Source organism: Nansenia antarctica, assembly GCF_963989245.1.
Source record: "Nansenia antarctica genome assembly, chromosome: 1".
Lineage (NCBI taxonomy): Eukaryota > Metazoa > Chordata > Actinopteri > Argentiniformes > Microstomatidae > Nansenia > Nansenia antarctica.
The window spans coordinates 106,119,836-106,143,917 of NC_137674.1; the positions used below are offsets into that span (position 1 = coordinate 106,119,836).

Sequence of the window (24,082 nt, forward strand, 5' to 3'; positions counted from 1 at the left end):
GTGAGTCATGCATTTGAGTTCTCCTCGGGTCACTATGCTGTGTGTGACTGTAATGTCTCTGTCCTCAGGTTAATGGAGCATGCGGTCGTCTCAAACCACAGAGTCCAGTTTCAACGGTGTCCAAACAGCCTCTCATGACCGGACGGCCTCCACACACACACACTAATGTAAGGAAATCTGATCAGTGATAATGCTATCAGACAGGTCTGTCTAGCCCCTGTATGGGAACAATGAACAAGAGGCCTCAGTGACACCTCTAAAAGTGTCGTCTACCACTTGAATGGTGGACAGAAAGGCTGTTAACCACCCACGTTTTCAGGTTACCACACATTTGAGGGTCTCTAGTATACGTTGTAACGTGTGTGTCTCTCAAACATGTCTTTGAACTGGCTTTCTTTACCCGGTATACTGGTGTGGGTGTACTATACCATTCTATTTTACTGAGGACAATACTTGACTAAGCACTTGGAACTGCAAGATATCTTATTTCACAAGGGTGGAATTCCTACACTAAATATACATTAGGTACATATTGGATGCGCTCACGCACACACACACACACCAGTAAGGCTGATGGTAGTGAGTCAGCTAGTAATAAATCACATTGGGAGCTAACCACATGAGGCCTGCACTGTGGTTGGGACAGGCAGGCAGGGAGGGAGAGGGAGGGACAGAGAGGGAGGGAGGGACAGGGAGGGAGGGAGAGGGAGGGAGGGAGGGAGAGGGAGGGACAGGGAGGGACAGGGACAGGGAGGGACAGAGAGGGAGGGACAGAGAGGGAGGGAGAGGGAGAGGGAAGAGAGGGAGGGACAGAGAGGGAGGGAGGGACAGAGAGGGAGGGAGGGAGAGGGACAGGCAGGGAGGGAGAGGGAGGGACAGAGAGGGAGGGAGGGAGAGGGACAGGCAGGGAGGGAGGGAGAGGGAGGCAGGGAGGGAGAGAGGGAGAGGGAGGGACAGGGAGGGACAGAGAGGGAGGGAGAGGAAGGGACAGAGAGGGAGGGACGGAGAGGGAGGGAGAGGCAGGGAGGGAGAGGCATGGAGGGAGAGGGAGGGAGAGGGAGGGAGAGGGAGGGAGAGGGGGGGGTAGGTTCACATGTTGAGTTATGCTCCTGAGGGAAATACTGACCCAAGTAAATGTCATGGCTGGACCACAGGGACAACAATACATATTTTATAGAAAATCTGAGTTTTTTTTTAAACACAAAGGACTTGGAATTCAATTTATAAGTAGGGTCTTAGTTTGAAGGACCTACATTTTAAATGTTAAAAGTGTGGCATTGAGAGTGGTCAGCTAGTTTGAAGCATATCGCTGTTTAAATATCGAAGCGTGTGTGTGTGTGTATGTATGTGTGTGTGTGTGTGTGTGTGGGGGGGGGGGGGTTAGGGGGCCTTAAACATGACGTCTGTCAACCAAGATGATAAATGGGAAATGTCTCGTCTCATACCTCTTACCAGTTCCACTTCCACTCTGATCAGATTTAAACTCTCTTAATAGCTGTACTTTCAACATCACACGCAGATGGAGCGTTACACACACTTGCCAAGAATGACCGTGAATAAACCCCCCGATCGTAGTCATAAAAATAAAAAATCGTAGCGCCAAAATGCTCTTCGCTCCCGCCAGCCTGTCAGACGTGTCAGTGAAGTCATGGAAGAATATCAAACTCTATTATAACGCCGCGTACATATCCCACACTAAAAACAATTATGACCAACATGCGAGGCCCATGAGATCATAGTTACTAACCGCCACGATCTCTCTCTCTCTCTCTCTCTCTCTCTCTCTCTCTCTCTCTCTCTCTCTCTCTCTCTCTCTCTCTCTCTCTCTCTCTCTCTCTCTCTCTCTCTCTCTCTGTCTCTCTCTCTCTCTCTCTCTCTCTCTTCGCACCTGCCAGTGTTTCCATTCACCCCGCCTCCCCGTGACTCTGTTACGGCGTGCTGGGGGAGCTATTGATCCCACCCTACTTTCTAAAACATTAATAGCAATTAAAGGATTTCAAGCTGGGCGCTGGCCCTCTGGTTCTCATCACTATTCAGTGTTGTTGGCTGTCCAGTGGCCCCTGGTGTGACCAGTGCCTGTGACACACACACACACACACACACACACACAGACACACACACACACACACAGACACACACACACATACACACACAACCCCCCCCGCCCCCACACACACACACACTACTAACCCATCCCCCCCTCCCCTTGATTAATGCAAATGTCTTTGTGGCCACGGAGGCCCATAATCCCACTCTCTAATTGGCTGTTCATTATGGGGTTCGAGGCGTGGTCGGGGCCCTCCATCACGGTGGGGTTGGCTGCCGTGGTGGTGAATGGATGAGGCCAGGGAAGGCCAATCCCCACGATGTTCACTTAGGGATGGGGGCTTTGTGGATGGGCTCCCATTGTTGGCTCTATGTGTGCATACATTAGTCCAAAAGGAGGTAGACTTACGGCACAAAGTCAGGCACAAAGACAACGATGAGCTGATCACCAAGTTCATAACCCAAGTAGAACCAGATGGGTACGGCTTGTCATTTTGTTTAACTTAGTATTCATATTTTTCAGGTTTTCCTTCGTGAATAACCATTTGTGGTAAGGTGGTTTGGGAGCAGGCCTATAGATTTTTATCTGGGATGGGGTATGTAACATTGTAACATAACACTGTAACATTTACGAGCGAAACGTGTGTTTGAATTGAGACACTAAGAGAGAGAGAGAATGTATTATGTACAGATGGGTTAGGGTTCTTTAGGTAGCTGTTTTTGCTAAGTTAAGATAAACCTTTTGGTTGTGCCAACTAAATTTGTAACGGTCATGGTCAAGACATTCCGAGCAGGAATGACATATACAATGACAAGACATATAAACAATCAGAAGGGAGTGTATAAGAAAGAGGGAAGAATAATGGGGGGACAATGAAGAAAGAAGGAGAGGAGAGAGGATGGATAGAGCACTCAAGAGGGTTCAGGGGGGTTCCGGAGCCGTTCCACTGATCTCCACATGAATCTCCTGTGTTTCCTCAAAAATGCTCATCCTACAATCTCCCCTCTAATGGGGGTGCCTGAGGCGATAATATGATAATGGACTTGCTATCACCTGGGGCGAACCTTTCTATGGCGCGGGAGAGTCCCCCCACCGCCCTGCCGCGTTGCCTTTGATTAACGAGCCGCGGTAATCCTGAACGTGCGGGGACGGACCACAGACGGAAACCCCTCTCTCACTTTGTGGGTCTCAGCACACAAAAGGCACAGGTGGAATTACCGTTGCTTTACATCCGATAATTAAAATGTGCACCACTCCTCCCCCTTCCACCACCTCTGCACACACAGACACACAGACACACAGGCAGACAGGCAGGCAGGCAGGCAGGCAGGCAGGCAGGCAGGCAGACAGGCAGGCAGGCAGGCAGGCAGGCAGACAGACAGATAGACACACACACACAAACAAACACACACACACACACACACACACATAAATAAATAAGTCAACTAAGAAAATGCAACCGCAGAGTAACTTTTTGTCTTCTCCTCCTCCTCCTCATCTCTCCATCTCATATTTTCTTACCTTCTCTCTTTTCACTCCACTCCCTTCCACTCCCAACACTCTTTTATTTTCTGTCTCCTTCCCTCAAACTCCTTTGACATCTGTTTTGAGTTGTTAGAGAAGCTTGAAATTAGAGCTCAACCCTAACGGGCCCATTGTGGTGACCCAATAACAAAGCTTTCAAACTCCCTTCTGATTACTCTGTGGGATCGCAATCTCACGCCCTGATTAGAGAGAATAGAGACCGGGTGAGCGGTATATATCGCCACAGAGTGACCCACTCGTTGGGAATGTTGTGCACAGGTCTGGGACCGGCGTACGTGTGTGATTAGAACAGAGGTGTAAGACGCTATAGCTCTCACACTAATGAGGGGGGTTAGTACTGAAGCCTATACGGTATACCCAGAGGTAAAGACACATCCCCTATGGGTGCAGTTCATGGGGGTTCGTCCACGTCATCGAGCAGATGCTGGGAATCCTGATGATTCAGCTCGCTTTGGGCAGGGAATCAGCGAAGCCTTATTAGCTTGGATATTCTTACATGCAGAGCACACATACTAAGGAAAGACGCTGAAGATGCTATCTCGAGGTATAAATAGCTATGCAGGCCTGGCCCTGTTTTTTTTGGGAGGGGGGCCTAGGCAAGCTCTTCTAGCTCGGGCCTTGGTCGTTTTACCATTCACGTGGAGTCAGCGCCGTCTACACGATCATAGCATCATCATGGGGTGTTTCTTTTATTAACAATCCATCAAAAAACAAGATGTTTGCAAACTCATTTCGGGTCGTTCTGCTTTTGTCTCTGAGCAATTTGTTTCCAAAAAACCTTGCCACGGGTCATACCCACCTTGTCAGCTTTAGCTGCGTGAGTCGGTCAAAGCAAATGAAGGGAAATTAATTATCCCTTTTTAGCTGCGAGGAGCTTTAAGTCCAAGATAAGCCCCCCCTCAGATATCGCTCAACTTCTGATCTGTGTTTTAATGAGGCCCTCGCCTGGCAGCTGCCTCCTTGTTCAACTGGGTGAGGAGCAATCAATGGATTCCATGAATTATTTTGTCATGGGTGAAGAGGGTATCAATAAAGCTCTTTTAAAAGTTAGCTGGTGATCACCTGAAACCCCTCGGCTCTGTCTCTGGCCTCTGGGCTACTTTGAAAAAGCGCATCCAGCCCAGACCTAGTTCAGAAAGTATCCTTGAGTACGCGTGCCTGAGCCTGCCTAGAGTGCCAGATGGGCAGGGTTTTAAACATTTGGTACTATTACTACACTGGTTCCATTGAGCTCAAAGGCAATGAAACACAGCAAAGTATTTGAAAAATGATTTGAAACGCTCTGATCTAGTCATTAGCCATATCAGCAATCGAGTTGCTAATTTATCATCATTAGCGGACGGCTGTGTCTCAGGAGGTAGAGCTGGCGTCTAATGATCGTAAAGGTCGCAAGGTTGGCAGTTCGATCCTTGGCTTCTCCTGTCCACATGTCGAGGTGTCCTTGGGCAAGACACCGAACCCCAAATTGCTCCCAATGAGCAGGCCGGCGCCTGTGAATGGGTGAATGAGAGGCTATTGTAAAGCGCTTTGGAATGAGGCGCTCTATAAGTGCAGTCCATTTCATCATCATACGATGGGTGAATGCAAGGTGGATCCACCTGTGACGTCATGTCAGACCAGGGGTCATTTTTAGAGAGGAAATTCATTCATTCATTCATTCATTCATGAAAAAGGAAAAGAAGAGAGGGAAGTGAACATTTTTCTTCAAAGTATTACCAAACCAGAACGCTGAACATCAACATCTGCTGTGACGCCAAAGTCCCTTGTCGTCTCTGGAAGAGGGCGTGTGAGGTCACGGAGGTTGTGGCGGTGGTTGTAGCGTGTGCGTGCGTGCGTGCGAGGGCGGAGAGCAGACGGAGGGTTTGGCCCTGGGTGGAAACGCGATGCCCCTTGTTACTGGTGAATTATTCACAGCACCTCTTGCGGTTCCGTCTCAGGATCGCTCTCGTCCCGAAACCCGACGCTCAGACTGTGCCGCTCTCCTGGGAGAATCCAAGTTCACTCCCATCACCACCACACCACATTACGACTCAGAGAAAGTACTGAGGAACAGAGGAAGGGGCGGGCGGGGGGGCGGGCGGGGGGGGGGGGGGGCGGACGACAGACGACAGAGAGAGAGAGAGAGAGAGAGAGAGAGAGAAAGAGATATTTGACCTCAGGGTTGACCTCCTGATTGGCTGCGCCAGTTGGAGCGCAGACTTTACAGCGCGATTGTCTTATGTCATTCAACTGACCTCACAAAAGATGACAAGTCATCATAAACCTCACCTGCACCATTACCACCAGTAAGTACTTGGAGGACTGCTTTGGTGTACTCAAGTGAAGGGGGAACACATCAATTCTGTCCCTATCTTCAAATGACCCTTCCCCTGAAGGGACAAAATGGCTGTGATCTTTCACAAGGTCTCACTCTCAAGAATGTGGTGGTGTTGGTTGGTTGGTCGGTTGGTTGGTTCTCCTTGCAAACAGCTCATCATCTCAATACTGTGGCTGAAGTGGGATATACAGTAAAAGCAAACTGCATGGGATAAATCGTTGTCTTTTCTTCTCTTTTCTTCTGTCTTGTGTGTGCACTCATTGTGGGGTAGTGGTGCCCTAGTGGGGGTAGTGGTGGCCTAGTGGGGGTAGTGGTGGCTTAGTGTGGGATAGTGGTGGCCTAGTGTGTGATAGTGGTGGCCTAGTGTGGGATAGTGGTGGCCTAGTGTGGGATAGTGGTGGCCTAGTGGGGGTAGTGGTGGCCTAGTGGGGGTAGTGGTGGCCTAGTGGGGGTAGTGGTGGCCTAGTGGGGGTAGTGGTGCCCTAGTGTGGGGTAGTGGTGGCCTAGTGGGGGTAGTGGTGGCCTAGTGTGGGGTAGTGGTGGTGGCCTAGTGGGGGTAGTGGTGGCCTAGTGGGGGTAGTGGTGGCCTAGTGGGGGTAGCGGTGGCCTAGTGGGGGTAGGGGTGGCCTAGTGGGGGTAGTGGTGGCCTAGTGGGGGTAGTAGTGGCCTAGTGGGGGTAGTGGTGGCCTAGTGGGGGTAGTGGTGGCCTATTGGGGGTAGTGGTGGTCTAGTGGGGGTAGTGGTGGCCTAGTGGGGGTAGTGGTGCCCTAGTGTGGGGTAGTGGTGGCCTAGTGTGGGGTAGTGGTGGCCTAGTGGGGGTAGTGGTGGCCTAGTGGGGGTAGTGGTGGCCTAGTGTGTGGTAGTGGTGCCCTAGTGTGGGGTAGTGGTGGCCTAGTGTGTGGTAGTGGTGGCCTAGTGGGGGTAGTGGTGGCCTAGTGTGTGGTAGTGGTGCCCTAGAGTGGGGTAGTGGTGGCCTAGTGTGTGGTAGTGGTGCCCTAGTGTGGGGTAGTGGTGGCCTAGTGTGTGGTAGTGGTGCCCTAGTGTGGGTAGTGGTGGCCTAGTGGGGGTAGTGGTGGCCTAGTGTGGGGTAGTGGTGGCCTAGTGTGGGTAGTGGTGGCCTAGTGTGGGTAGTGGTGGCCTAGTGTGGGGTAGTGGTGCCCTAGTGGGGTAGTGGTGCCCTAGTGTGGGTAGTGGTGGTCTAGTGGGGGTAGTGGTGCCCTAGTGTGGGTAGTGGTGGCCTAGTGTGTGGTAGTGGTGCCCTAGTGTGGGTAGTGGTGGCCTAGTGGGGGTAGTGGTGGCCTAGTGTGTGGTAGTGGTGCCCTAGTGTGGGTAGTGGTGGCCTAGTGTGGGGTAGTGGTGGCTTAGTGTGGGTAGTGGTGGCCTAGTGTGTGGTAGTGGTGGCCTAGTGTGGGTAGTGGTGGCCTAGTGTGGGTAGTGGTGGCCTAGTGGGGGTAGTGGTGGCCTAGTGTGTGGTAGTGGTGCCCTAGTGTGGGTAGTGGTGGCCTAGTGGGGGTAGTGGTGGCCTAGTGTGTGGTAGTGGTGCCCTAGTGTGGGTAGTGGTGGCCTAGTGGGGGTAGTGGTGGCCTAGTGTGGGGTAGTGGTGGCCTAGTGGGGGTAGTGGTGGTCTAGTGTGGGATAGTGGTGGCCTAGTGGGGGTAGTGGTGGCCTAGTGTGGGGTAGTGGTGGCTTAGTGTGGGGTAGTGGTGGCCTAGTGTGGGATAGTGGTGGCCTAGTTGATAGTGTGTCTAGTGTGCCCTTGAGTAAAGCCCTAAGTTACTCCACAGAGTCTGTCTCTGTCATTTGTAATTGTAAGTCGCTTTGGATAAAAGCATCTGCTAAAGTGTTAAAATGTGAATGTCATCTGAGCCTGAATAATAATAATAATAATAATAGTATAATAGTAATAATAATAATAATAATAGTGACCATGTGTTTTTTTCTATGAAGTATTTGACTTATAATAATTGTATAATTAAAACAGTATTATTAAAACCTCATTTGATTCATTCGACATTTGACAACAACAATTCATTGCACATAGTGTCCATTAAATTACTTGGAGTCAGATTAAGAATATTAAGACTGAACAATGAACATTTCATAGCCAAATGTCCTTGCCAAGTGTCAGCTGCCGTACTATTAGGCTGTACACCAGTAGAAAAGCGCAGTAAGAGGCTTCATGTAGGGGTGTGTCAAAGAGTTCACTACGTCATCCCTATGCACACTTACTTTCCTTTTAACTTTTGGTTAACCACAGTAGCAAAAGCGAGCCAAGAAACACTCAAGTCTCAAACAAGGCGTGAGAGTAACACTAGTATGAAACAGCCAGCATTCAACAGAGAGCATGCCTCATCTCCCCTAAGACAGATGGCATTAGCACCCCACACCACTAAGTGCTGGGATTAGTCAGAACGCTACTTGATGTGGGGCGTGTAACCTGCAACTTTCTCATTGGCTACCTAATGCCTGAGCTGAAAGCAAGCAATTCGTCAGTGCTGGATGCCAACCAAAGCCGACCAATGCTTTGTGTGCAGAAAAGTATGTAAAATAAATAAATAATAATAATAATATTCTGATGTTTTTTCAGAACGTTCTTTCCTGTCTGACCGACCTTCCATCTCTGTCTACATTTTTTTTTAGGGGAGTGAGAGGATTTGTTTAGCAACCGACTGTGCACCCTCGCCCTCTGTGGTTCACTACCAGTTCAGTGACCTTGCGGTTAGAGTGTCCGCCTTGAGATTGGGAGGTTGTGAGTCCGATCCCCGGCCGGGTCATACCAAAGACTATAAAAAAATGGTACCCGATGCCTCCCTGCTTAGCACTCAGTACAGTAGAACAGCCATGCCTTTTTTAAAAGAGCCGCCTCGGGGGTCAAATTACCCTCTTTACAATGCTACGCTGCTATTTACACACAACGACCACTAGTTGGCCGCTTGTAAATTAGCCTGCTACATTGTGAAAATGTAAGGATACTGGGTGGTAGAACACACATATCTAGGAAAAGTCATCAAAGGAGGGTCCTGAAATTTGATCGAGTGCAAAGATATAAAATGTTTTATTACTCACAGGGGTCAAATGACCCCTCATGGCTGATTAAGTGTTAAGCGTTGGATTGGGGGGGGGGGTAAGACCCTGCGACATACAGTACCAGTGTCATGTCCAGGGGGTGTACTCGTACACCAAGCCGCCTCACTCTACTGAAACAGGAGATAGGCTCCTACTCCTATGGGCCATTCGGCTCGAGAACCATCGGTTCTCAAGGCTACTTACTTATTACCCTCTGTGGTTTAGGGAGATAATGGGACTTGGGAATGTCATAGCGTGAGGTATCTGTCACAGTATGAATACTGTGAAATGTGAGTGTCTTTGATGGCTGGTTCATTTCCAAACTAAATAATGACTGCATTTCAACCACACAGCTTCTATGCTAGTTTCAAGGTAATGTAACTACGACATTCGCTGGATAAAAATGTGATAATGACTGCTGACTCATTGTTTCAGTTTAGAAGTAGTTTGCGTTGAGCAAGGGGAGGAAGGGAGACACTAAATTGTCACTGCAATTCCCATTGCAGTCAAAAGAGGGCTCAATCCTGCTTAAGGTGCCTTGAAGCATGATGAGATGAGAGGTTTTCATGTACTGTATATCCCACATTTTTTATTAACTTTTACGACTTGCACTGAATTCCAAAGTGGTACAAATGTTTTATCCTCATACGGTAGTATTATTATTATATTATTATGGGCTTATTACTTTATATACAATCTGATTTTACTGCATCAGAGTTTGGGGGCAACCTCCTAGTCCAAAACAGATGAGACAGTAAAATGACAATGGTGGAGTAGGGAAGCGTACAAAGTTATCTATCTGGAGAAAACCAATCAAAAAGTCATACTGTGCATTATGTCATTACAAAGAGGGAATCATTAAAGGTACATACAAACATCAAAGGGAAAAAAGACGGTGTTTCTCTAGACATCTTGTAGGGAAAAAGTGATACACATGTTTGTGATGTCTTACAAGTTTGGATGGACCATCACTGTACACGATGAGGTGAAATAAGTAACAAGGACACACCAAAAATACAGCATTAGCGTCTTTATTTCTTTTTTTAGTTGTCGTTGCATAGGAAATGCACATCTTGCTTCCAGTAATTGAATTCTGCGTGGACATGATCACACTAATGGGCCAAGAGGGATGATTCTACACCAGTTGGAGAAACAACAGTAGAAAGGGAAACAAATAAACCAAAAAACAATAACAACAAAATCACACACAAGGTGTTTTTTGGAGGACAACCGAGTGTCAACACTGACACCGTTAACTGGTGATGGACACAATGATACTCGATCAACAACAATGGAGCTAGTCACATCAAACAAACAGTTGGGTGCTCATGGTTACCGTTCTGTTCCATAAAAGTGTAGTAGAGGCACAAGGTTTTAGTCAGTTTCACTTATCTTTTGATATGACAAATGTTATCTGTGTGTGTGTCCGAAGATGGATCGGGTGAGGTGGAGGACTGAATGGAAGGGTATGGTGTACGAGCACTCAGGCAGTGAAGGGGGGGGGGGTGCTGGATAGTGGAGGACTCCTTGATGAGAAAGTTCGACTTCCAAATTGACTCCTAGACCCTACCCCCCGAAGGACTCCTGTGGATCTATGAGGATTGGATAGTTAATGCATACTGTAAGCAACATGATAATTGCTCCCTCTTGCCTTCGGATTGGCTCGCATTATTGCTTCCACCTATCCGATCCTCGCTGAACCAGGGGTAGCGAGCTAGGGGTAGATTTGGAAATCAGCATTAGCCTAGACCAGGGGTTTGGTTCTATACTCACAATGTCACTCAAAACTCACTCAAGTTAACCTTCATCAAGATTGTCTTTGTTTAGTGTTACTAGTTTGACCAGGAGATTGATTGGAGATCGTACAAAGCTGAGCAAAGTACAAGATGTTGTCCGCTAACCACACTGATACCGCACCTCATCAACAGTTCTCCAGCAGTTCACTTCATAGTTTGGGAGTTTGATCTCCATCAGCATAGGATTTGGATAAGACTGTTTAAATACGGGCTGTGTTCAGATCAAATGACTGAAATGGAACTGGCCAAACAGTTTGATCCAAAAGGTCCAAAAGGTTGATCAGTCACAGGTCCATGTGAAGTGTGGACTTCTGAAGCAAATAGTCTAAAAAAATACTTGAGAAATGGTTTTAGAAATATCCTCTACTTTTGGTTTCAAAGACTGGCTGACCAGTTACAGTCGGAAAGGTGAGGGGATTTTTGAAACTCATCTCTGTATGAGTTCGGCAAGCCAATCGAGCTGATGGGATCGGGGGGCTTAGCGTTGTTTTTGGTGGAGTCTCCTAGGTGGTCTGACAGAACCTCCTTCTGGTCCGACAGACCTTTCCCACCCACCTTCACATCGGCTCGCTGCTCTTTTGAAGTGCTACCCAGGGAGCTCAACTAGGGGGCTCTATCTATCAGAAAGCCCCACCAGGGCCCCACAGAGCCCCAGCGCTCAATGAGGGGATTCTGTCCCGGATAGTGCTGAACGGAGCAGAAATGACTGCGGTCATTGATTCCTTCCTGGTAGGAACAGCTTGTGAGGGAGATTCACACTGACTGAAGCTGAGGCTGTTTCTCAGGGTTCTCATCAATGGCTCTCCTATACTTGAGAGGAGAGGGGAGGTGTGCATTCCCTCTCTGTTTGGGAAAGCAGAGTTTTGACGGTCAGTTGGTTTAAACTGTAGATTGTCTAAGGGGAAGGGGGGGCTTGGTTGTCTACTGATTGGCCAACTCATCAATGTCCTGCACCCGTCGGAGTCAATGGAGCTGATTGGAGGGAACTGAAGAAAAATGTTTGATGAAAACTCAAAAGGTGAATCTCTATCTTTACTCAACACAAGAGAGTCCAAATAACCCCCCAAAAAACGTGGGTACTCCAAAATGGCTGATGATGCAGTCAAGATGGTTCAAACAATAATCAATAAACAGACAAAGAAACATGTTTGAGGCTTAGGGAGTGGTGAGAGAAGAAAAGTTTCGATAAGTGATAGAGGGCGAAACACCCCTGAAAGACTAACATAACATTCCGATTCTTTTAGTTGTTGTATTCATAACAGCTTACTAGGCGATTATGGAAGAGCATGCAGTAATATCCTAATGGTTATTGTACATTAGCTATAATCAGAGGGCTCTGACAGACAGCAAAGGCTACTGGTGTTCAGAAAATTTAAACAATTACAAACAATTATTGGATTCAGTATTCAGAAGAGCAATATAATACAGTTTTCACAGGCACTACATTTTTGATCTTTTTCTTAATATCATGTAATATGCTGGTTTGTTTTTATAGTCATTTATTTTAAGATTTGTATATAATTTGCTCAAGTCCTTAAGCTGGGATCTCGAAACAAAAGAATTGATCAAAAAAGGCAAAGGCTGAATTTAACAAAGTAGATACCAAAGTCTACCATTTCAAATATATACACATACATAGGGATATGTATATGTGTATATAAATACATATGGATATATATTTCATCAGTGCATAGTTCTCATGCAGATTAAACTGCTATGCTTAATACGCTGTCAGAAAGCATGATGGTAAGTTCAAATTGTCACATTTTTCCGTTTTATCTCCCCCTCACCGGCTTGATTGAGCAATTAGCACCATATCGTGGTTTTGCAATAGGATAAATAAATATCTTTGCAAAGGATTAGTGACACTGTTGTCATCACAGTTGAGAGCGAGGGAACAGCTTCAATGTTACCTGCCTTCGCATCAAATTAATCCCCGTTGTACCTCCAAAGAAAAGTATTCTCATGTCTATCTCCCTTGTTGTTTTACAAATAACACCACAGGCAACAATGTGAAGAATGTTCTTCTTTCTTTGAGTACTTGAATTGGCCATTCTAAACATGATCAACCCCATTACTGTGCCACATGTATGTAAAACAACTGGGAAAATGGCAATGTTATCGCAAGTATGGCCACATTTATCAGTGGATGAACTCAGAGTGCGGCTTTCCCGGTAAACAAAGAGTCCAAAAGACGTCCTAAAGACGTCATCTGGACGCCCTAGAAAGACGTCACCTGGACGTCCTAGAAAGACGTAATCTGAACCCACATTCCGGCTTCCCTGAGGACGTCTTTTGGACTCTTTGTTTACTGGGTCGGTCACTACCAAGTCCTTAAAACAGAGGGAAGATCTCAGGTGTCATTGAAGCTCCTCCCATATCTTGCAGGATTGTTTTACTGATAGAAAATACGCTCAACATACACACAACATGTACCGCACCATTTCTAGATTTCACATATTTAGGTCTCTAAATTGATTGAAAGTATAACTTTTTGTGGTTAAAAAATACCCTGGTTGCAGCCTGAAAAATTCTGCCATTCCCTTTACAAGCCACTCCATTTAATGTTTTTCCCACCCCCAAAACCAAAGACTGGATGTGTACAGTGGATTGGGGGGGATTGGGTGGGGGGGGGGGGGGGGTTGTCGCTACTACAGCTACAATGCCCACAAGAATTTGGACAAACAAAAGACAACAAAGGCCTTTGATGTGCGTTCGCAAAGCCTGGCCTTTGTTCAACCCTGTTTCCTGATTGAGTGGCAGAATTCCTCAGACGGTGGTCAAAATAGAAATCAAGGCTTTGGGGATAGAACCTAACCTATATGAGTCAATGGGACAGGGCGGGAGTGGGGACCGACGTGAGTGCTGCTTTCTCCTCATAGAGGGAGATTAAACAGCTCACTTACTGTACATGCGTGGGGGGTGGGTATCACTCTATATCTCTGCTAGAGTGCCTGTTCTGCACTCCAGCGTTGGGATCAATCCTTTAGCATTTTCTCCACTTGACTACAACGTCTCTAAAGAAACTGATGTACAGTATGAGAGCACATAGCTTCATCAGGGGGGGGGGGGGGGCACCTACGTATATGGAACTGCCATTTTGGGGATCAAGCTCTCTGTTGCGGCCTGGTGAGGGTAATAGTGCACTCATTTTCATTCCAGAGGCTGTTTTTAAACTATGGGACTGGGGCTACCAAGGGAGATACAGTACACACACCGGCCTAGCAGTCTGGTGAGGCTGAGGGAGTACTGAGGGAGGGCTGAGTGGCTCATTGGGTTACGGAGATCAAGGGCTTCCATGGACAACCCCCCTGTCATGTATCAGACAGGAAGGTCTTTGTCAAAAAAATGTGTAAAAAAATGTTGAGAATAAGAAGCATAGATGGATTATGTAAAAAGTAAAACTTTAAAAAAAAAAACTCCCCTCAGGGCCATCTTGAGTGAGTTGCGTGTGTGTTGGTGGGTAATGCCTGCGACGGTGCGGTGAATGGTGTGGTATGGTTAGATGGTACAATATGATCCGATGCCTGAGGAGGAAACGGATCCTCAGATCAGTAGCGCCCCCCGTGTCAGGCCCCGTGTATAAAGGTGAAGATATCAAATCGCTTGATGTCATTTTTCAGACATTTTTCTCTTTTTTTTTCTTCCTCTTTTACCACAAATGTGTCAGAAGTTATAGTAAAGTATTCAGTGTTCGTTACTTAGCTGAACACCCAATGGCTCTTTGCGGTTCCCGCTTTATTCATAGAGGAAGGGAAGGTGGTTGCAGTTATGTCGTGTCCTAGAAAAAGGCTTACATCACACCTTTGTACGTATTAGGAAAAGGCGTTTACTAGCCTTCGAACGTTATCAAAACCTTTCTTTAACAACCTCTATGAAGGCAAGGGTCTGTGTGATGGCTGCGTTCGCTGCGAATGCAATGAGGAACTGCAAGTGAAGTGAGTGTGTCAATGGAGGGATATCTGAGTGTACCCACAGTCTCTGAAAGGACCATTTGGTGAAGAAAGTGGTGGGAGTGGCACAGAGAAAGAAATCATGTGAAAAAGAAAAAGAATCATGTTGCATAATCAAGCTGTTTATTTTCCTGCATGGAATGGTGAACACAAAAAAAGATGCCTAGATGCATTTATAATATGGGCATCCTTTGGCTGTCTATGTCATTGTCTTCTGCCTAAACTAAGTTTTTAAAATGCATAAAAAACGCTCTCTTTTCTTACCAATTTCCTCAGAATTACCTAGATTTAGCTTCATCAACACTGATGCAACAAATAACCTTCAAAACATACAGTATACTGTAACATCCATTTACAATGGGCTTTTCACCTCAATACTCTATACTTTTTAAGTATAGAAATATGCTATACCATCAAAAGAAGAAAAAAGTCCTTAAATACATACAAAAAGGAAAGCAAAAAGGAAAAGAAAAAAGAAATGAAGGAAACAGGAAAGTTTTCAACTTAAATCCAGTTCCCAGAGAACAAACAAAAAAAAACCAGTTCTATTAATGTGGCCTTAATACAAACAATCAGAAAATTCACAACACTAGTTTTTTCCTCATTTAATCAATGTTACAAAAGTCCTGCATTATAAAATAGGGCAGCTTTAAAATCAGTGTAATTAATAAAACTATACAACATACAAACAACACTTTCCCCACAGTCAGGCCTTCTGGCCCTGCTTGCTCCATAGCTTTCACCTCTTTTTTAGGTATTTGTTTGTCATCATCACATCTTTCTCCACTTCTGTACCCATAACTAAATTACACACACAACACAAGAACAAAAACAGACTGCCCAAACTATTGCTTTTATATTCTTTTTCTTTTTTTCTTTCTTTAAAAAGGGTGCAATTTTGTCGTATCTTACACACACAGCCAAATCTTGCTGATTAGATGCTAGGCTGTTTCACAACAAGGTTTTGTGACAAAAATGTCCGTGCAATTGTTTTTTATTCCCTTCGCTCTATGAAGCCCTGGAAGCTGTTTTTTTTCATAATTCTCACTATTGTCATTTATTTCATATTTAGTGCAGATAATTAAGAAAGTAATGCCCAACTCATCGCTCAAGGGTAGGCAAGAACAGAGACAAAACAAAACTGTCACACTAAAGGAAACACACAACCCACGCAAGTGTAACTACTAAACCATCACAGCTGACACCTGGGAAAGGCTTCCCCATAATAAAAATGTTATTTTAAATGATATATTTACTAGACAGATAAACAGGTAAACAATTAATATACTTAACTTCTAAAGTCTGTCGCAATGTAGTATATTGAAAGTGGGACTTTGCTATTCTTGGACGTCATATTTTTAGTGAGTGGAAAATATGGGTTTGTGATGGAGAGGAAGTTTGACTTGTTTAAGGCTTGCTTGTGACCCAAAGAAAAAAGAAAAAAAAGGAGAACGCTCGTATACTTTTGCGGTCATCTCGTAAGTGTCGAATACAAATTAAGCAGAATACCCGAGCGAGGCTGACTGGGCTTGGTGAACCCCGGTTCTCCTTGGAGTGGGTCTGCCAAAGGGCCTGACCACCGACAACGCCGCCAGTCAAGTGCACGCTAACTTTGGTTGAAAATAAAAATAAAGAAAATCACAAAAGAAAAACAAAAAAAAGACAAAATAAATGACTAGTGTATGTCTACGTGAGTGCAAGCAGGTATTGCATATGTTTTTTTTCTCATTATTCATTTCTGGGAACAAAAAAAAAACAAAAAACAGGAAGACTTCAAAACAAAAAAGTAGTTTTCCATTTAGAAATTGCAGCAACAGCCATAAATATTCAATATACTAGTATTCTCAACACAAAAAAGGGTTATGGTTAGGGGGGCTGGGGTGTTAACTAATCAACAAGATACAAAGCACCGTAGAGCTCTATTCCTATTCACTGAACGACTAGAAGAGGGTCCATATTGGGATGATTGACTCTGGCCTAGTTCAACAGTTGTACAAGACAGAGATAATGTACTGTATCAGGTCTTGTACACACACAGCACCTCAGTGTTGCATCTTAGTGAGCAAATAACTGTCGTACAGGCCTGAGATGTATTCAAATGGCGGACATACTGTAATACTGCGTATTATAACCAGCAAAAATGTCATAGTTCAAATGTTCCTTATCAGTATTACAACCTTTATCACTCCAGTTTCCTATACAATGGGAGGTGGGGGGGGGGGGGGTTGAAAAAGTATCAAAGAAAAAATGGAACTCTCCACATTGGAACTTGTGCAACAACTCAGGACTAGACCATCGCTCAAGGCACATTGATGAGGAACAATTGTTTCGTGCAATTCGAGAACATACAAACGGAATATATACTTTAAGAAAGAAAGAAAAAAAAAACAGATTGATAATTTCAAAAAGGGAACAAAAGAGAGGAAAAATTAATTGAGAAATGATGAAAAGCGAAGAAGAGTCAGAAAGACGATCAGCTGGTTGATTGTGAAGGACAGCAGTAAAAAAAAGCCTCTGTCGAGGGGCCAAACAAATATAGTCTATTGGCAAGTGCCTGATGTTGGGATTACAATATTGTGTCTTATTCACTAACTCTACATCATCTATGTAAAAATGTGTCACTAACACTAGAACATGCAGATTTTTTTTTTTTTTTTTCAAGTTTTCAACTTTTATTCAGTTTTTGATCGACGGTGGATGAGTCGGTCGTAAGAGTGTATATTTATATATATGTATAGTATAGGAAAAAAAACAAAAACAAAACTTCAATAAAATGGTACGTTTCATGCGAAGCGACTGAAAAGCTTCGCTGTGTAGTTGCGATCTTGCCTTGATGTGGATATTAATGTGTTTGCAACACAAACGGTTACAGAGAGGGTCCCTCTGCATAGTCTCCTGGTTCACTGAACGTAACCCCCCTGATTCCAGACTCCCAGCCCATAAGCCAACTGCAGGAATAAGTGCTTCTAATTGGACAAGGCTTAAGAGATGGCCTAGCCAATAAACAGGTTGCCCAAAAAAGTGGACTCCTGTAATTAAGATAATCTTTTCAAAAGAAAAAAGTGGAGAAATGTTTTAATTTGTTCAGATATTTGTTCGTATTATTATTAAGTTCCTGATTTTGCCTCATGAGAAATTCGAACCACTACGTTTAAAAAATCATGTGCTTTGTTAAAATAAGTTAATCGCTTAGCGTTTAAAGAAAGAAAAGCGGTCTAAATTCAAGCTGCGAGAAATGCTTTAAAATTGATTGTTTAAAAATGACGATATTTCTTAAAGGGATTTTCATTCTACGATACAAAAAAAATGTACAAGGTGAACAAACAAACGAATAAAAAACAAAAAAACAAAAGCAGATACAGCTCCCCTTATTTCTCACAAGGCTATCGTTCTAGTTTAACGTTTTTTGTTTTTTTTACCCCGATATTTTAGAGTCCCGGAGGTGTGAATGGACTAGGAAGAAAAATATATATATACTTTTCGACAATTGTTTAAACGACCTATCTTACAAAGATATTTAACTATCCAACAGCTAGCCAACGACATTGCACTTTCCTCAATTCAATATTCCACTTGTTTACTTTAGTCATGGATGTATCCCGTCAGTTGTCAGGTTGTAGAATAAAAGACCGCCTACCTGCCCTTTGCATTGTATAGCATTGTACAGACCATTCCATGTGGGTTTTACCGGAAATAACTGAAATTACCTCTATACAAAAATGAAACATGAACAAGCCTCCCAGACAGAAGTTTAGCTTCCATAGCCTCTTAAAGAAACACTTCTCTTCGCAGCCTTTCTTACGAGTTCCAATATTTCACCCGAATGACCGATATCAACATCAATACATCCCCCCTCCCTTCCCGCTCTCTCGTTTCCCCCCCCCTGCCCCCCATAGTTCATAGTGTGGTGGTATTCTCTCCTCTGGGTTTCCATTTGCACTGCTACATGTCCCTGGAAAGCCCCTGTGTGAAGACCTTCAGCCTCCTGGCATGGTAGTGGGGGGATGGGGATGGGGAGGGGAGGGGGGGGGGGGTGGTACAGGGGGCATCTGTCTCACGGTGGGGGTGGGGGTGGAGTGGGCAGTGGAGAGATGATGGGGGGGGGGGGGCTCCTCACTGAGCGGCATTAGCTGGTGGGATCTGACCCACGTAAGACCTTCGCATCCTGTGAGCCACCAGAAGCCAGGAGGCCACCCCCCCCCCCAACCAACTCACCAACCAACCAATCAACGTCAAGAAAAAAAACAAAGAGGGTGGGAGGGGGGGGGGGGGGGCGGGGGGGGGGGGGAAAGGGCAAAGAAACCTACGGCTTCAACCTTCCGATTGGTTTGGTGGGGACGTGCGACTCCAGAGCTTTTTGAATACATTTGATGCTATGTATCACAGACACCTGAGCATCTCCGTGAATTGGCAGCTGGACCTTTTCCTTCGCAGGTCGGCTATGTTGACGAAAGTTAAGGAAGCTCTTTGATTCTGTCACATCCGTCGAAGAAACAAAAACAAAAACAAAAAAACAGAAGGACAACGTGTACTTTTTCCAGGGAAAATCGCTTTCTCTCTCTCTCTCTTGAAACTCCCCAAACTAGCACTTCCAAAGAGAGGGAGGGGGGGGGGGGGGGGGACTGGTTCTATATATGAATATAGGCATATAAACCATACATATGAAGGCTTTATGAGCTATATAGATATATAGTATGGGTGTGTAAGCATCGAGTAGCTCTCCTCTTCTCTTTTTTTTCCGAGGATCAGGGCCTGCTGGAGGGTTGGGGGGGGGGGGTGGGGGAGGGGTCGTTGAACAGTAGCCATGCTGAAGTCTCTCTCGCGCTTAAGGGGGAGTAACGGCGGCAGTTTTTAGGGGTCAGGGGGGTCAGGGGGGGATGGGGCCTTCTCTCTGTCATAACAGGTGGGCACGCTGCTTCGCGGATCGGGTCAGGTCGGGTGTCAGGTCGCACTCCGGAGAGATAGTTGGGGGGTCCAGCGATGTGGCGAGCGGGCGTGGAGGGTCTGGAGAGTCCTTAGCCCAGGTACCACTGTAGATGAGGAAGAGGAGGGAAAGAGAGAGAGAGAGAGGAGGAGGGAAAGAGAGAAGAGCATATCTAGTTAGATGAAGAGCATAGATTATATAGTACTTCATGTAGGCAGACTAGAAATAATTGTGGTTGTGGTGTTACAGGGGAGGGCTGGGAGTCAGAAAGCAGAACCTGGGCCAGTCAACTGCTTCCGCCCCCCCCCCCCCCCCCTCCACCTCCTGTGTCGGCCATGTTTTCAATCTCAGTCTCTAATATCTCAACAAACTGTGAAATATGCATGTGAGCGAATATGGGTGTGAGTGAGAGGGGAGAGAGAGAGAGGGGGAGAGGGAGAGAGAGAGAGAGGAGGGGGAGAGAGAGAGATAGAGAGAGGGGAAGGGAGGGAGAGAGAGAGAGAGGGAGAGAGACAGACAGACAGACACAGAGAGAGGGAAAGGGAGAGAGAGAGAGAGAGAGAGAGAGAGAGAGAGAGAGAGAGAGAGAGAGAGAGAGACGTTCTTCACACACTCCTGACTGTTCAGTAAAGTGCCTGGTGGGCAAGGTTAGCCGGCTGGCCCTCTGTAATCCTTCAGTGAAATGGGCTTATTGATTGCTCCACTCCATTGTTCACGTTTCCAGCGGGTGAGCAAGCGCCAAACCCCTCCTCCCTCTCTCCCTCCCTCCCTCCCTCCCTTTCTCCCTCCCTCCCCCCCCTCTCACTATCCTCCTCCCCCTCCTCCACCACCCCCCCCCCCCTTCTCAACTTCCCTCCTCCCTCTGCCCCAAGTTCAAGTTCATCCCCCGTGTTACATCATGTCTGGTTGCTAGGGACAACAGACAGCCTATACGTGACTATCATTTGCAAGAACCGGCCCGTGGCTGGTGTATCCGTCTTTCTCTCTCGCTCGCTCCCCCCCCCTTTCTCTCACTCTGCTTTCGCTCCTGATCCCTCACTCGCTCTCTCTCCCCCGTCCCACTCCGTGCTCCCTCTTCTCCCTCTTCCTCTCTTCTCTCTCTTGTCACTGCTCTGTTAGGTGGCTGCACTCCGCCCCAGCTGCAGAACACACAGCGCTATTGATTCAGAGGGAGCTGAGACACATGAACACACACACACACACACACACACACACACACGCACGGATGAACGCACACACACACACACCACGGCACGGACGAACGCACGCACACACACTCACACGCACGGACGAACGCACACGCATCAACGCACACACACACACACACATACATCCACGAAAACACCCACATACAGTGCCAATACCATATTATGCTTAAAGTCTTCTTTGGCTAAACATTGGGTCCCAGACCCCAAAAACTTTATCACCCTGTTTTGTCAATGAATCAAGTAGTTTAATCATTTGGTGTCGACAGAAGTAAGATGAGCGTGGTATATGTGTGTGTGTGTGTATATATATGTGTGTGTATGAGTGTGTGTGCGTTGATGCGTGTGTATTTTTGCATGTGCGTTCGTCCGTGCGCGTGTGTGAGAGTGCGCGCGTGTGTGTGTGTGTGTGTGTGTGTGTATGCGTGAGTGGTTTCTGGTCTCCTGAACCCGGGCCCTGGTGTGGAGCTCCTGACTCGTTGTAATTCTACTGCCGGGGCCGTGCGCGCCCATCGTCTCTGCGCGGTGTGGAGGAGCAGACTGGAAGGTTAGTTTTTAATCAATACAAGTTGCTGACGGAGGGACTTTTCTGCCCCAGCTCTCTCTCTCCCTCTCTCTCTCCCTCTCTCTCTCTCTCTCTCTCTCTCTCTCCCCTCTCTCTCTCTCTCTCTCTCTCTCTCTCCCTCTCTCCCTCTCTCTCCCTCTCTCTCTGCAGTGCAGCTTCTTCCCCTCCCCCCACTCGCTCCCCCCCCACCGTCTTTGTCTACTGGCTCGAAAACTTTTTATCCTCCTCCTTTTTCTTCTCCATCCCCTTCTTTCCCTCCCTCCCTCCCTCCCTCCCTCCCTCCCTCCCTCCCTTTCTTTTTTTTTTTTTTCATCTTGTCCCTGAGAAGACTTTGAGGAGACGAGACTTTTGCAGACCAGACAGAGTGTGTGTGTGTGTGTGTGAGGGAGTGTGTGAGACTGTGGTTTGGGGGTTGTGTGTATGTGTGTGTGTGTGTGGACAGTGGGGTAATGTTACCACACAGTGGGGTGGTGCTGACAGCTGTGATTTAGACTGCAGATACTCACACACAGACACTGTATCAGAGAGAGAGAGAGAGAGAGAGAGAGAGAGAGAGAGAGAATGAGAGAGAGAGAGTCTCTCACTTCTGTCCTTCATTCTCCAACCTCCAATCTACTGTCTGCTGCCAGATAATTACAGATGAAACACACAGTCCTGTAGACTGAGATAGAGAAAATGTCATCTAGAGAAACCTTCTTTATGACCACATTTGCCTAAATGAACCCTAACCCACACACCACACACACACACACACACACACACACACACACACACACACACACACACACGCGCGGGTGGTGGTAGTGGTGGTGGTGACTGATCTAACCTGTGGCTTCCCTATTACACCAGAGAGAGAGAGAGAGAGCTAGAGAGAGAGAGAGAGAGACACAGAGAGAGAGAGAGCTAGAGAGAGAGAGAGACACACAGAGAGAGAGACACAGAGAGAGAGAGAGAGAGAGAGACACAGAGAGACACAGAGAGAGAGAGACCACAGAGAGAGAGAGAGACACAGAGAGAGAGAGAGAAGAGAGAGAGAGAGAGAGAGAGAGAGAGAGAGAGAGAGAGAGAGAGAGAGCGCTAGCTAGCTAGCTCCAGACGGACACATTAAGTTGATTAGCAGTGTGTGTCTGGTGAGCAGAACCAGAGGGAGGCTGTTAGAGGCAACATGTGCTGCTCCCTGGCTGATGCCCGAGGCTGCCCCCCCCACTCTGGCTGCCTCCCCCCTCCATTACTCTGTGGTGTGTTCACTGCCCACAGGAATGCCCCACAGATGCCCGCCTGTGTGTGTATGTGTGTCCGCCTGGGGTCACCAGTGTCCATGTATTAGACTGTTGTGGCAGAAGAGAAAGGGGGGAGGGGGGGGTTGTGACCTATATGCTCGCACACAAACGCACACACACACACACACACACACACACACACACACACACACACACACACAAGAACAAGGGCCCTATTGCCAAGGCGTGGAGGCAAAGAAAAGCAACATTGTTTTAATGTTGTGGTCTGATGGAACATAAACCAGCTTTATGGTATTTATCTCATCTCTTCTCTCTCCTCCTCTTTTTTCATCCTGCCTGTCTGCATCCAACTTTCTCCTTACCTATCCTTCCCTCTTTGTTATTCTTTTGATCTGTCTTTGTCTGTTTGTTTGTTTCTGTTTGTCTCTCTCGCTTCACCAGTGCAGTCTATCACCTGAGGTACAAGAGGAGGATTCTCTCTCTCTGTCTCTCTTCTCTCTCTCTCTCTCTCTCTCTCTCTCTCTCTCTCTCTCTCTCCCTCTCTCTCTGTCTCTCTCCTCTCTCTCTCTGTCCCTCTCTCTCTTTCTCTCTCTCTCTCTCTGTCCCTCTCTTTCTCTCTCTCTCTCTCTTTCTCTCTCTCTCAATCTCTCTCTCTCTCTCTCCCTCTCTCTCTCTCTCTCTCTCTTTCTCTCCACCACGGTGGAGGGAGGAGGAAGAAAGAGAATGAGATGTAAAACCACAGTTCAGCGCTGCTCTCTGCCACTCACCGGGAGCCCCTACACCCTTCTTTTGTGTGGTTGGGGTGATTCGCTCGCTCGCTCTCTCTCCACTCTGCCTCTCTCTCTCTCCCTCTCTCTCCCCCCCTCCCCCTCCCTCTCTCTCCACCCCCCCCCCCCCTCCCTCTCTCTCACACCCCCCCCCCCCGTCTACGTCTCGTCTTCCAACTCCTCTAGTACACCCATTACACTAACACACACTCTCACACTAAAGGTGCCTATACTAATACACTCACACACACATGCACATGCACACACAACCCCGTAGGCACCCTCACAAGCAGGGCACAGCAGATGTTGGAGAGAGTGGTGTGTGTGTGTGTGTGTGTGTGTAGTGGCCTAGTACAAGTGGTGGAGAGAGAGAGAGAGGGAGGGGGGGGGGGGAAGGGAAGAGACGGGGAGGGGGGGGGAGAGAGGAGAGAGGGGAGGGAGGGAGGGAGAGGGAAAACTGGAACTGTAAAATACTACACAGGACACTCTGTCTGCAGCTGTTTGCTCTCGAGTGTGTGAGTGTTGTGTGTGTGCGTACGTGAGAGTTTAATACAGTGTGTGTATATGTATATGTGTGTGTGTGTGTGTGGTGGTGTCTGAGGGGGGGGTGACATTGGCCAATATGACAGTGTGTGAGATGCCTGCCATCCTCTCAC

At 46.8% G+C, this 24,082-nt stretch overlaps 1 protein-coding gene across 1 annotated transcript in view; it reads right to left on the minus strand.

The window, feature by feature from the left end:
- Positions 1-5,500: 5,500 nt before the first annotated feature.
- Positions 5,501-24,082, minus strand: part of nfia (nuclear factor I/A) — a gene marked incomplete at its 3' end in the record, with an annotated part of 118,087 nt that continues 99,505 nt past the window's right edge. Inside the window, exon 8 of the mRNA XM_080529410.1 lies at positions 5,501-5,574. Coding sequence (XP_080385536.1) covers positions 5,501-5,574 — 74 coding nt within the window. The remainder of the gene's footprint in view (positions 5,575-24,082) is intronic.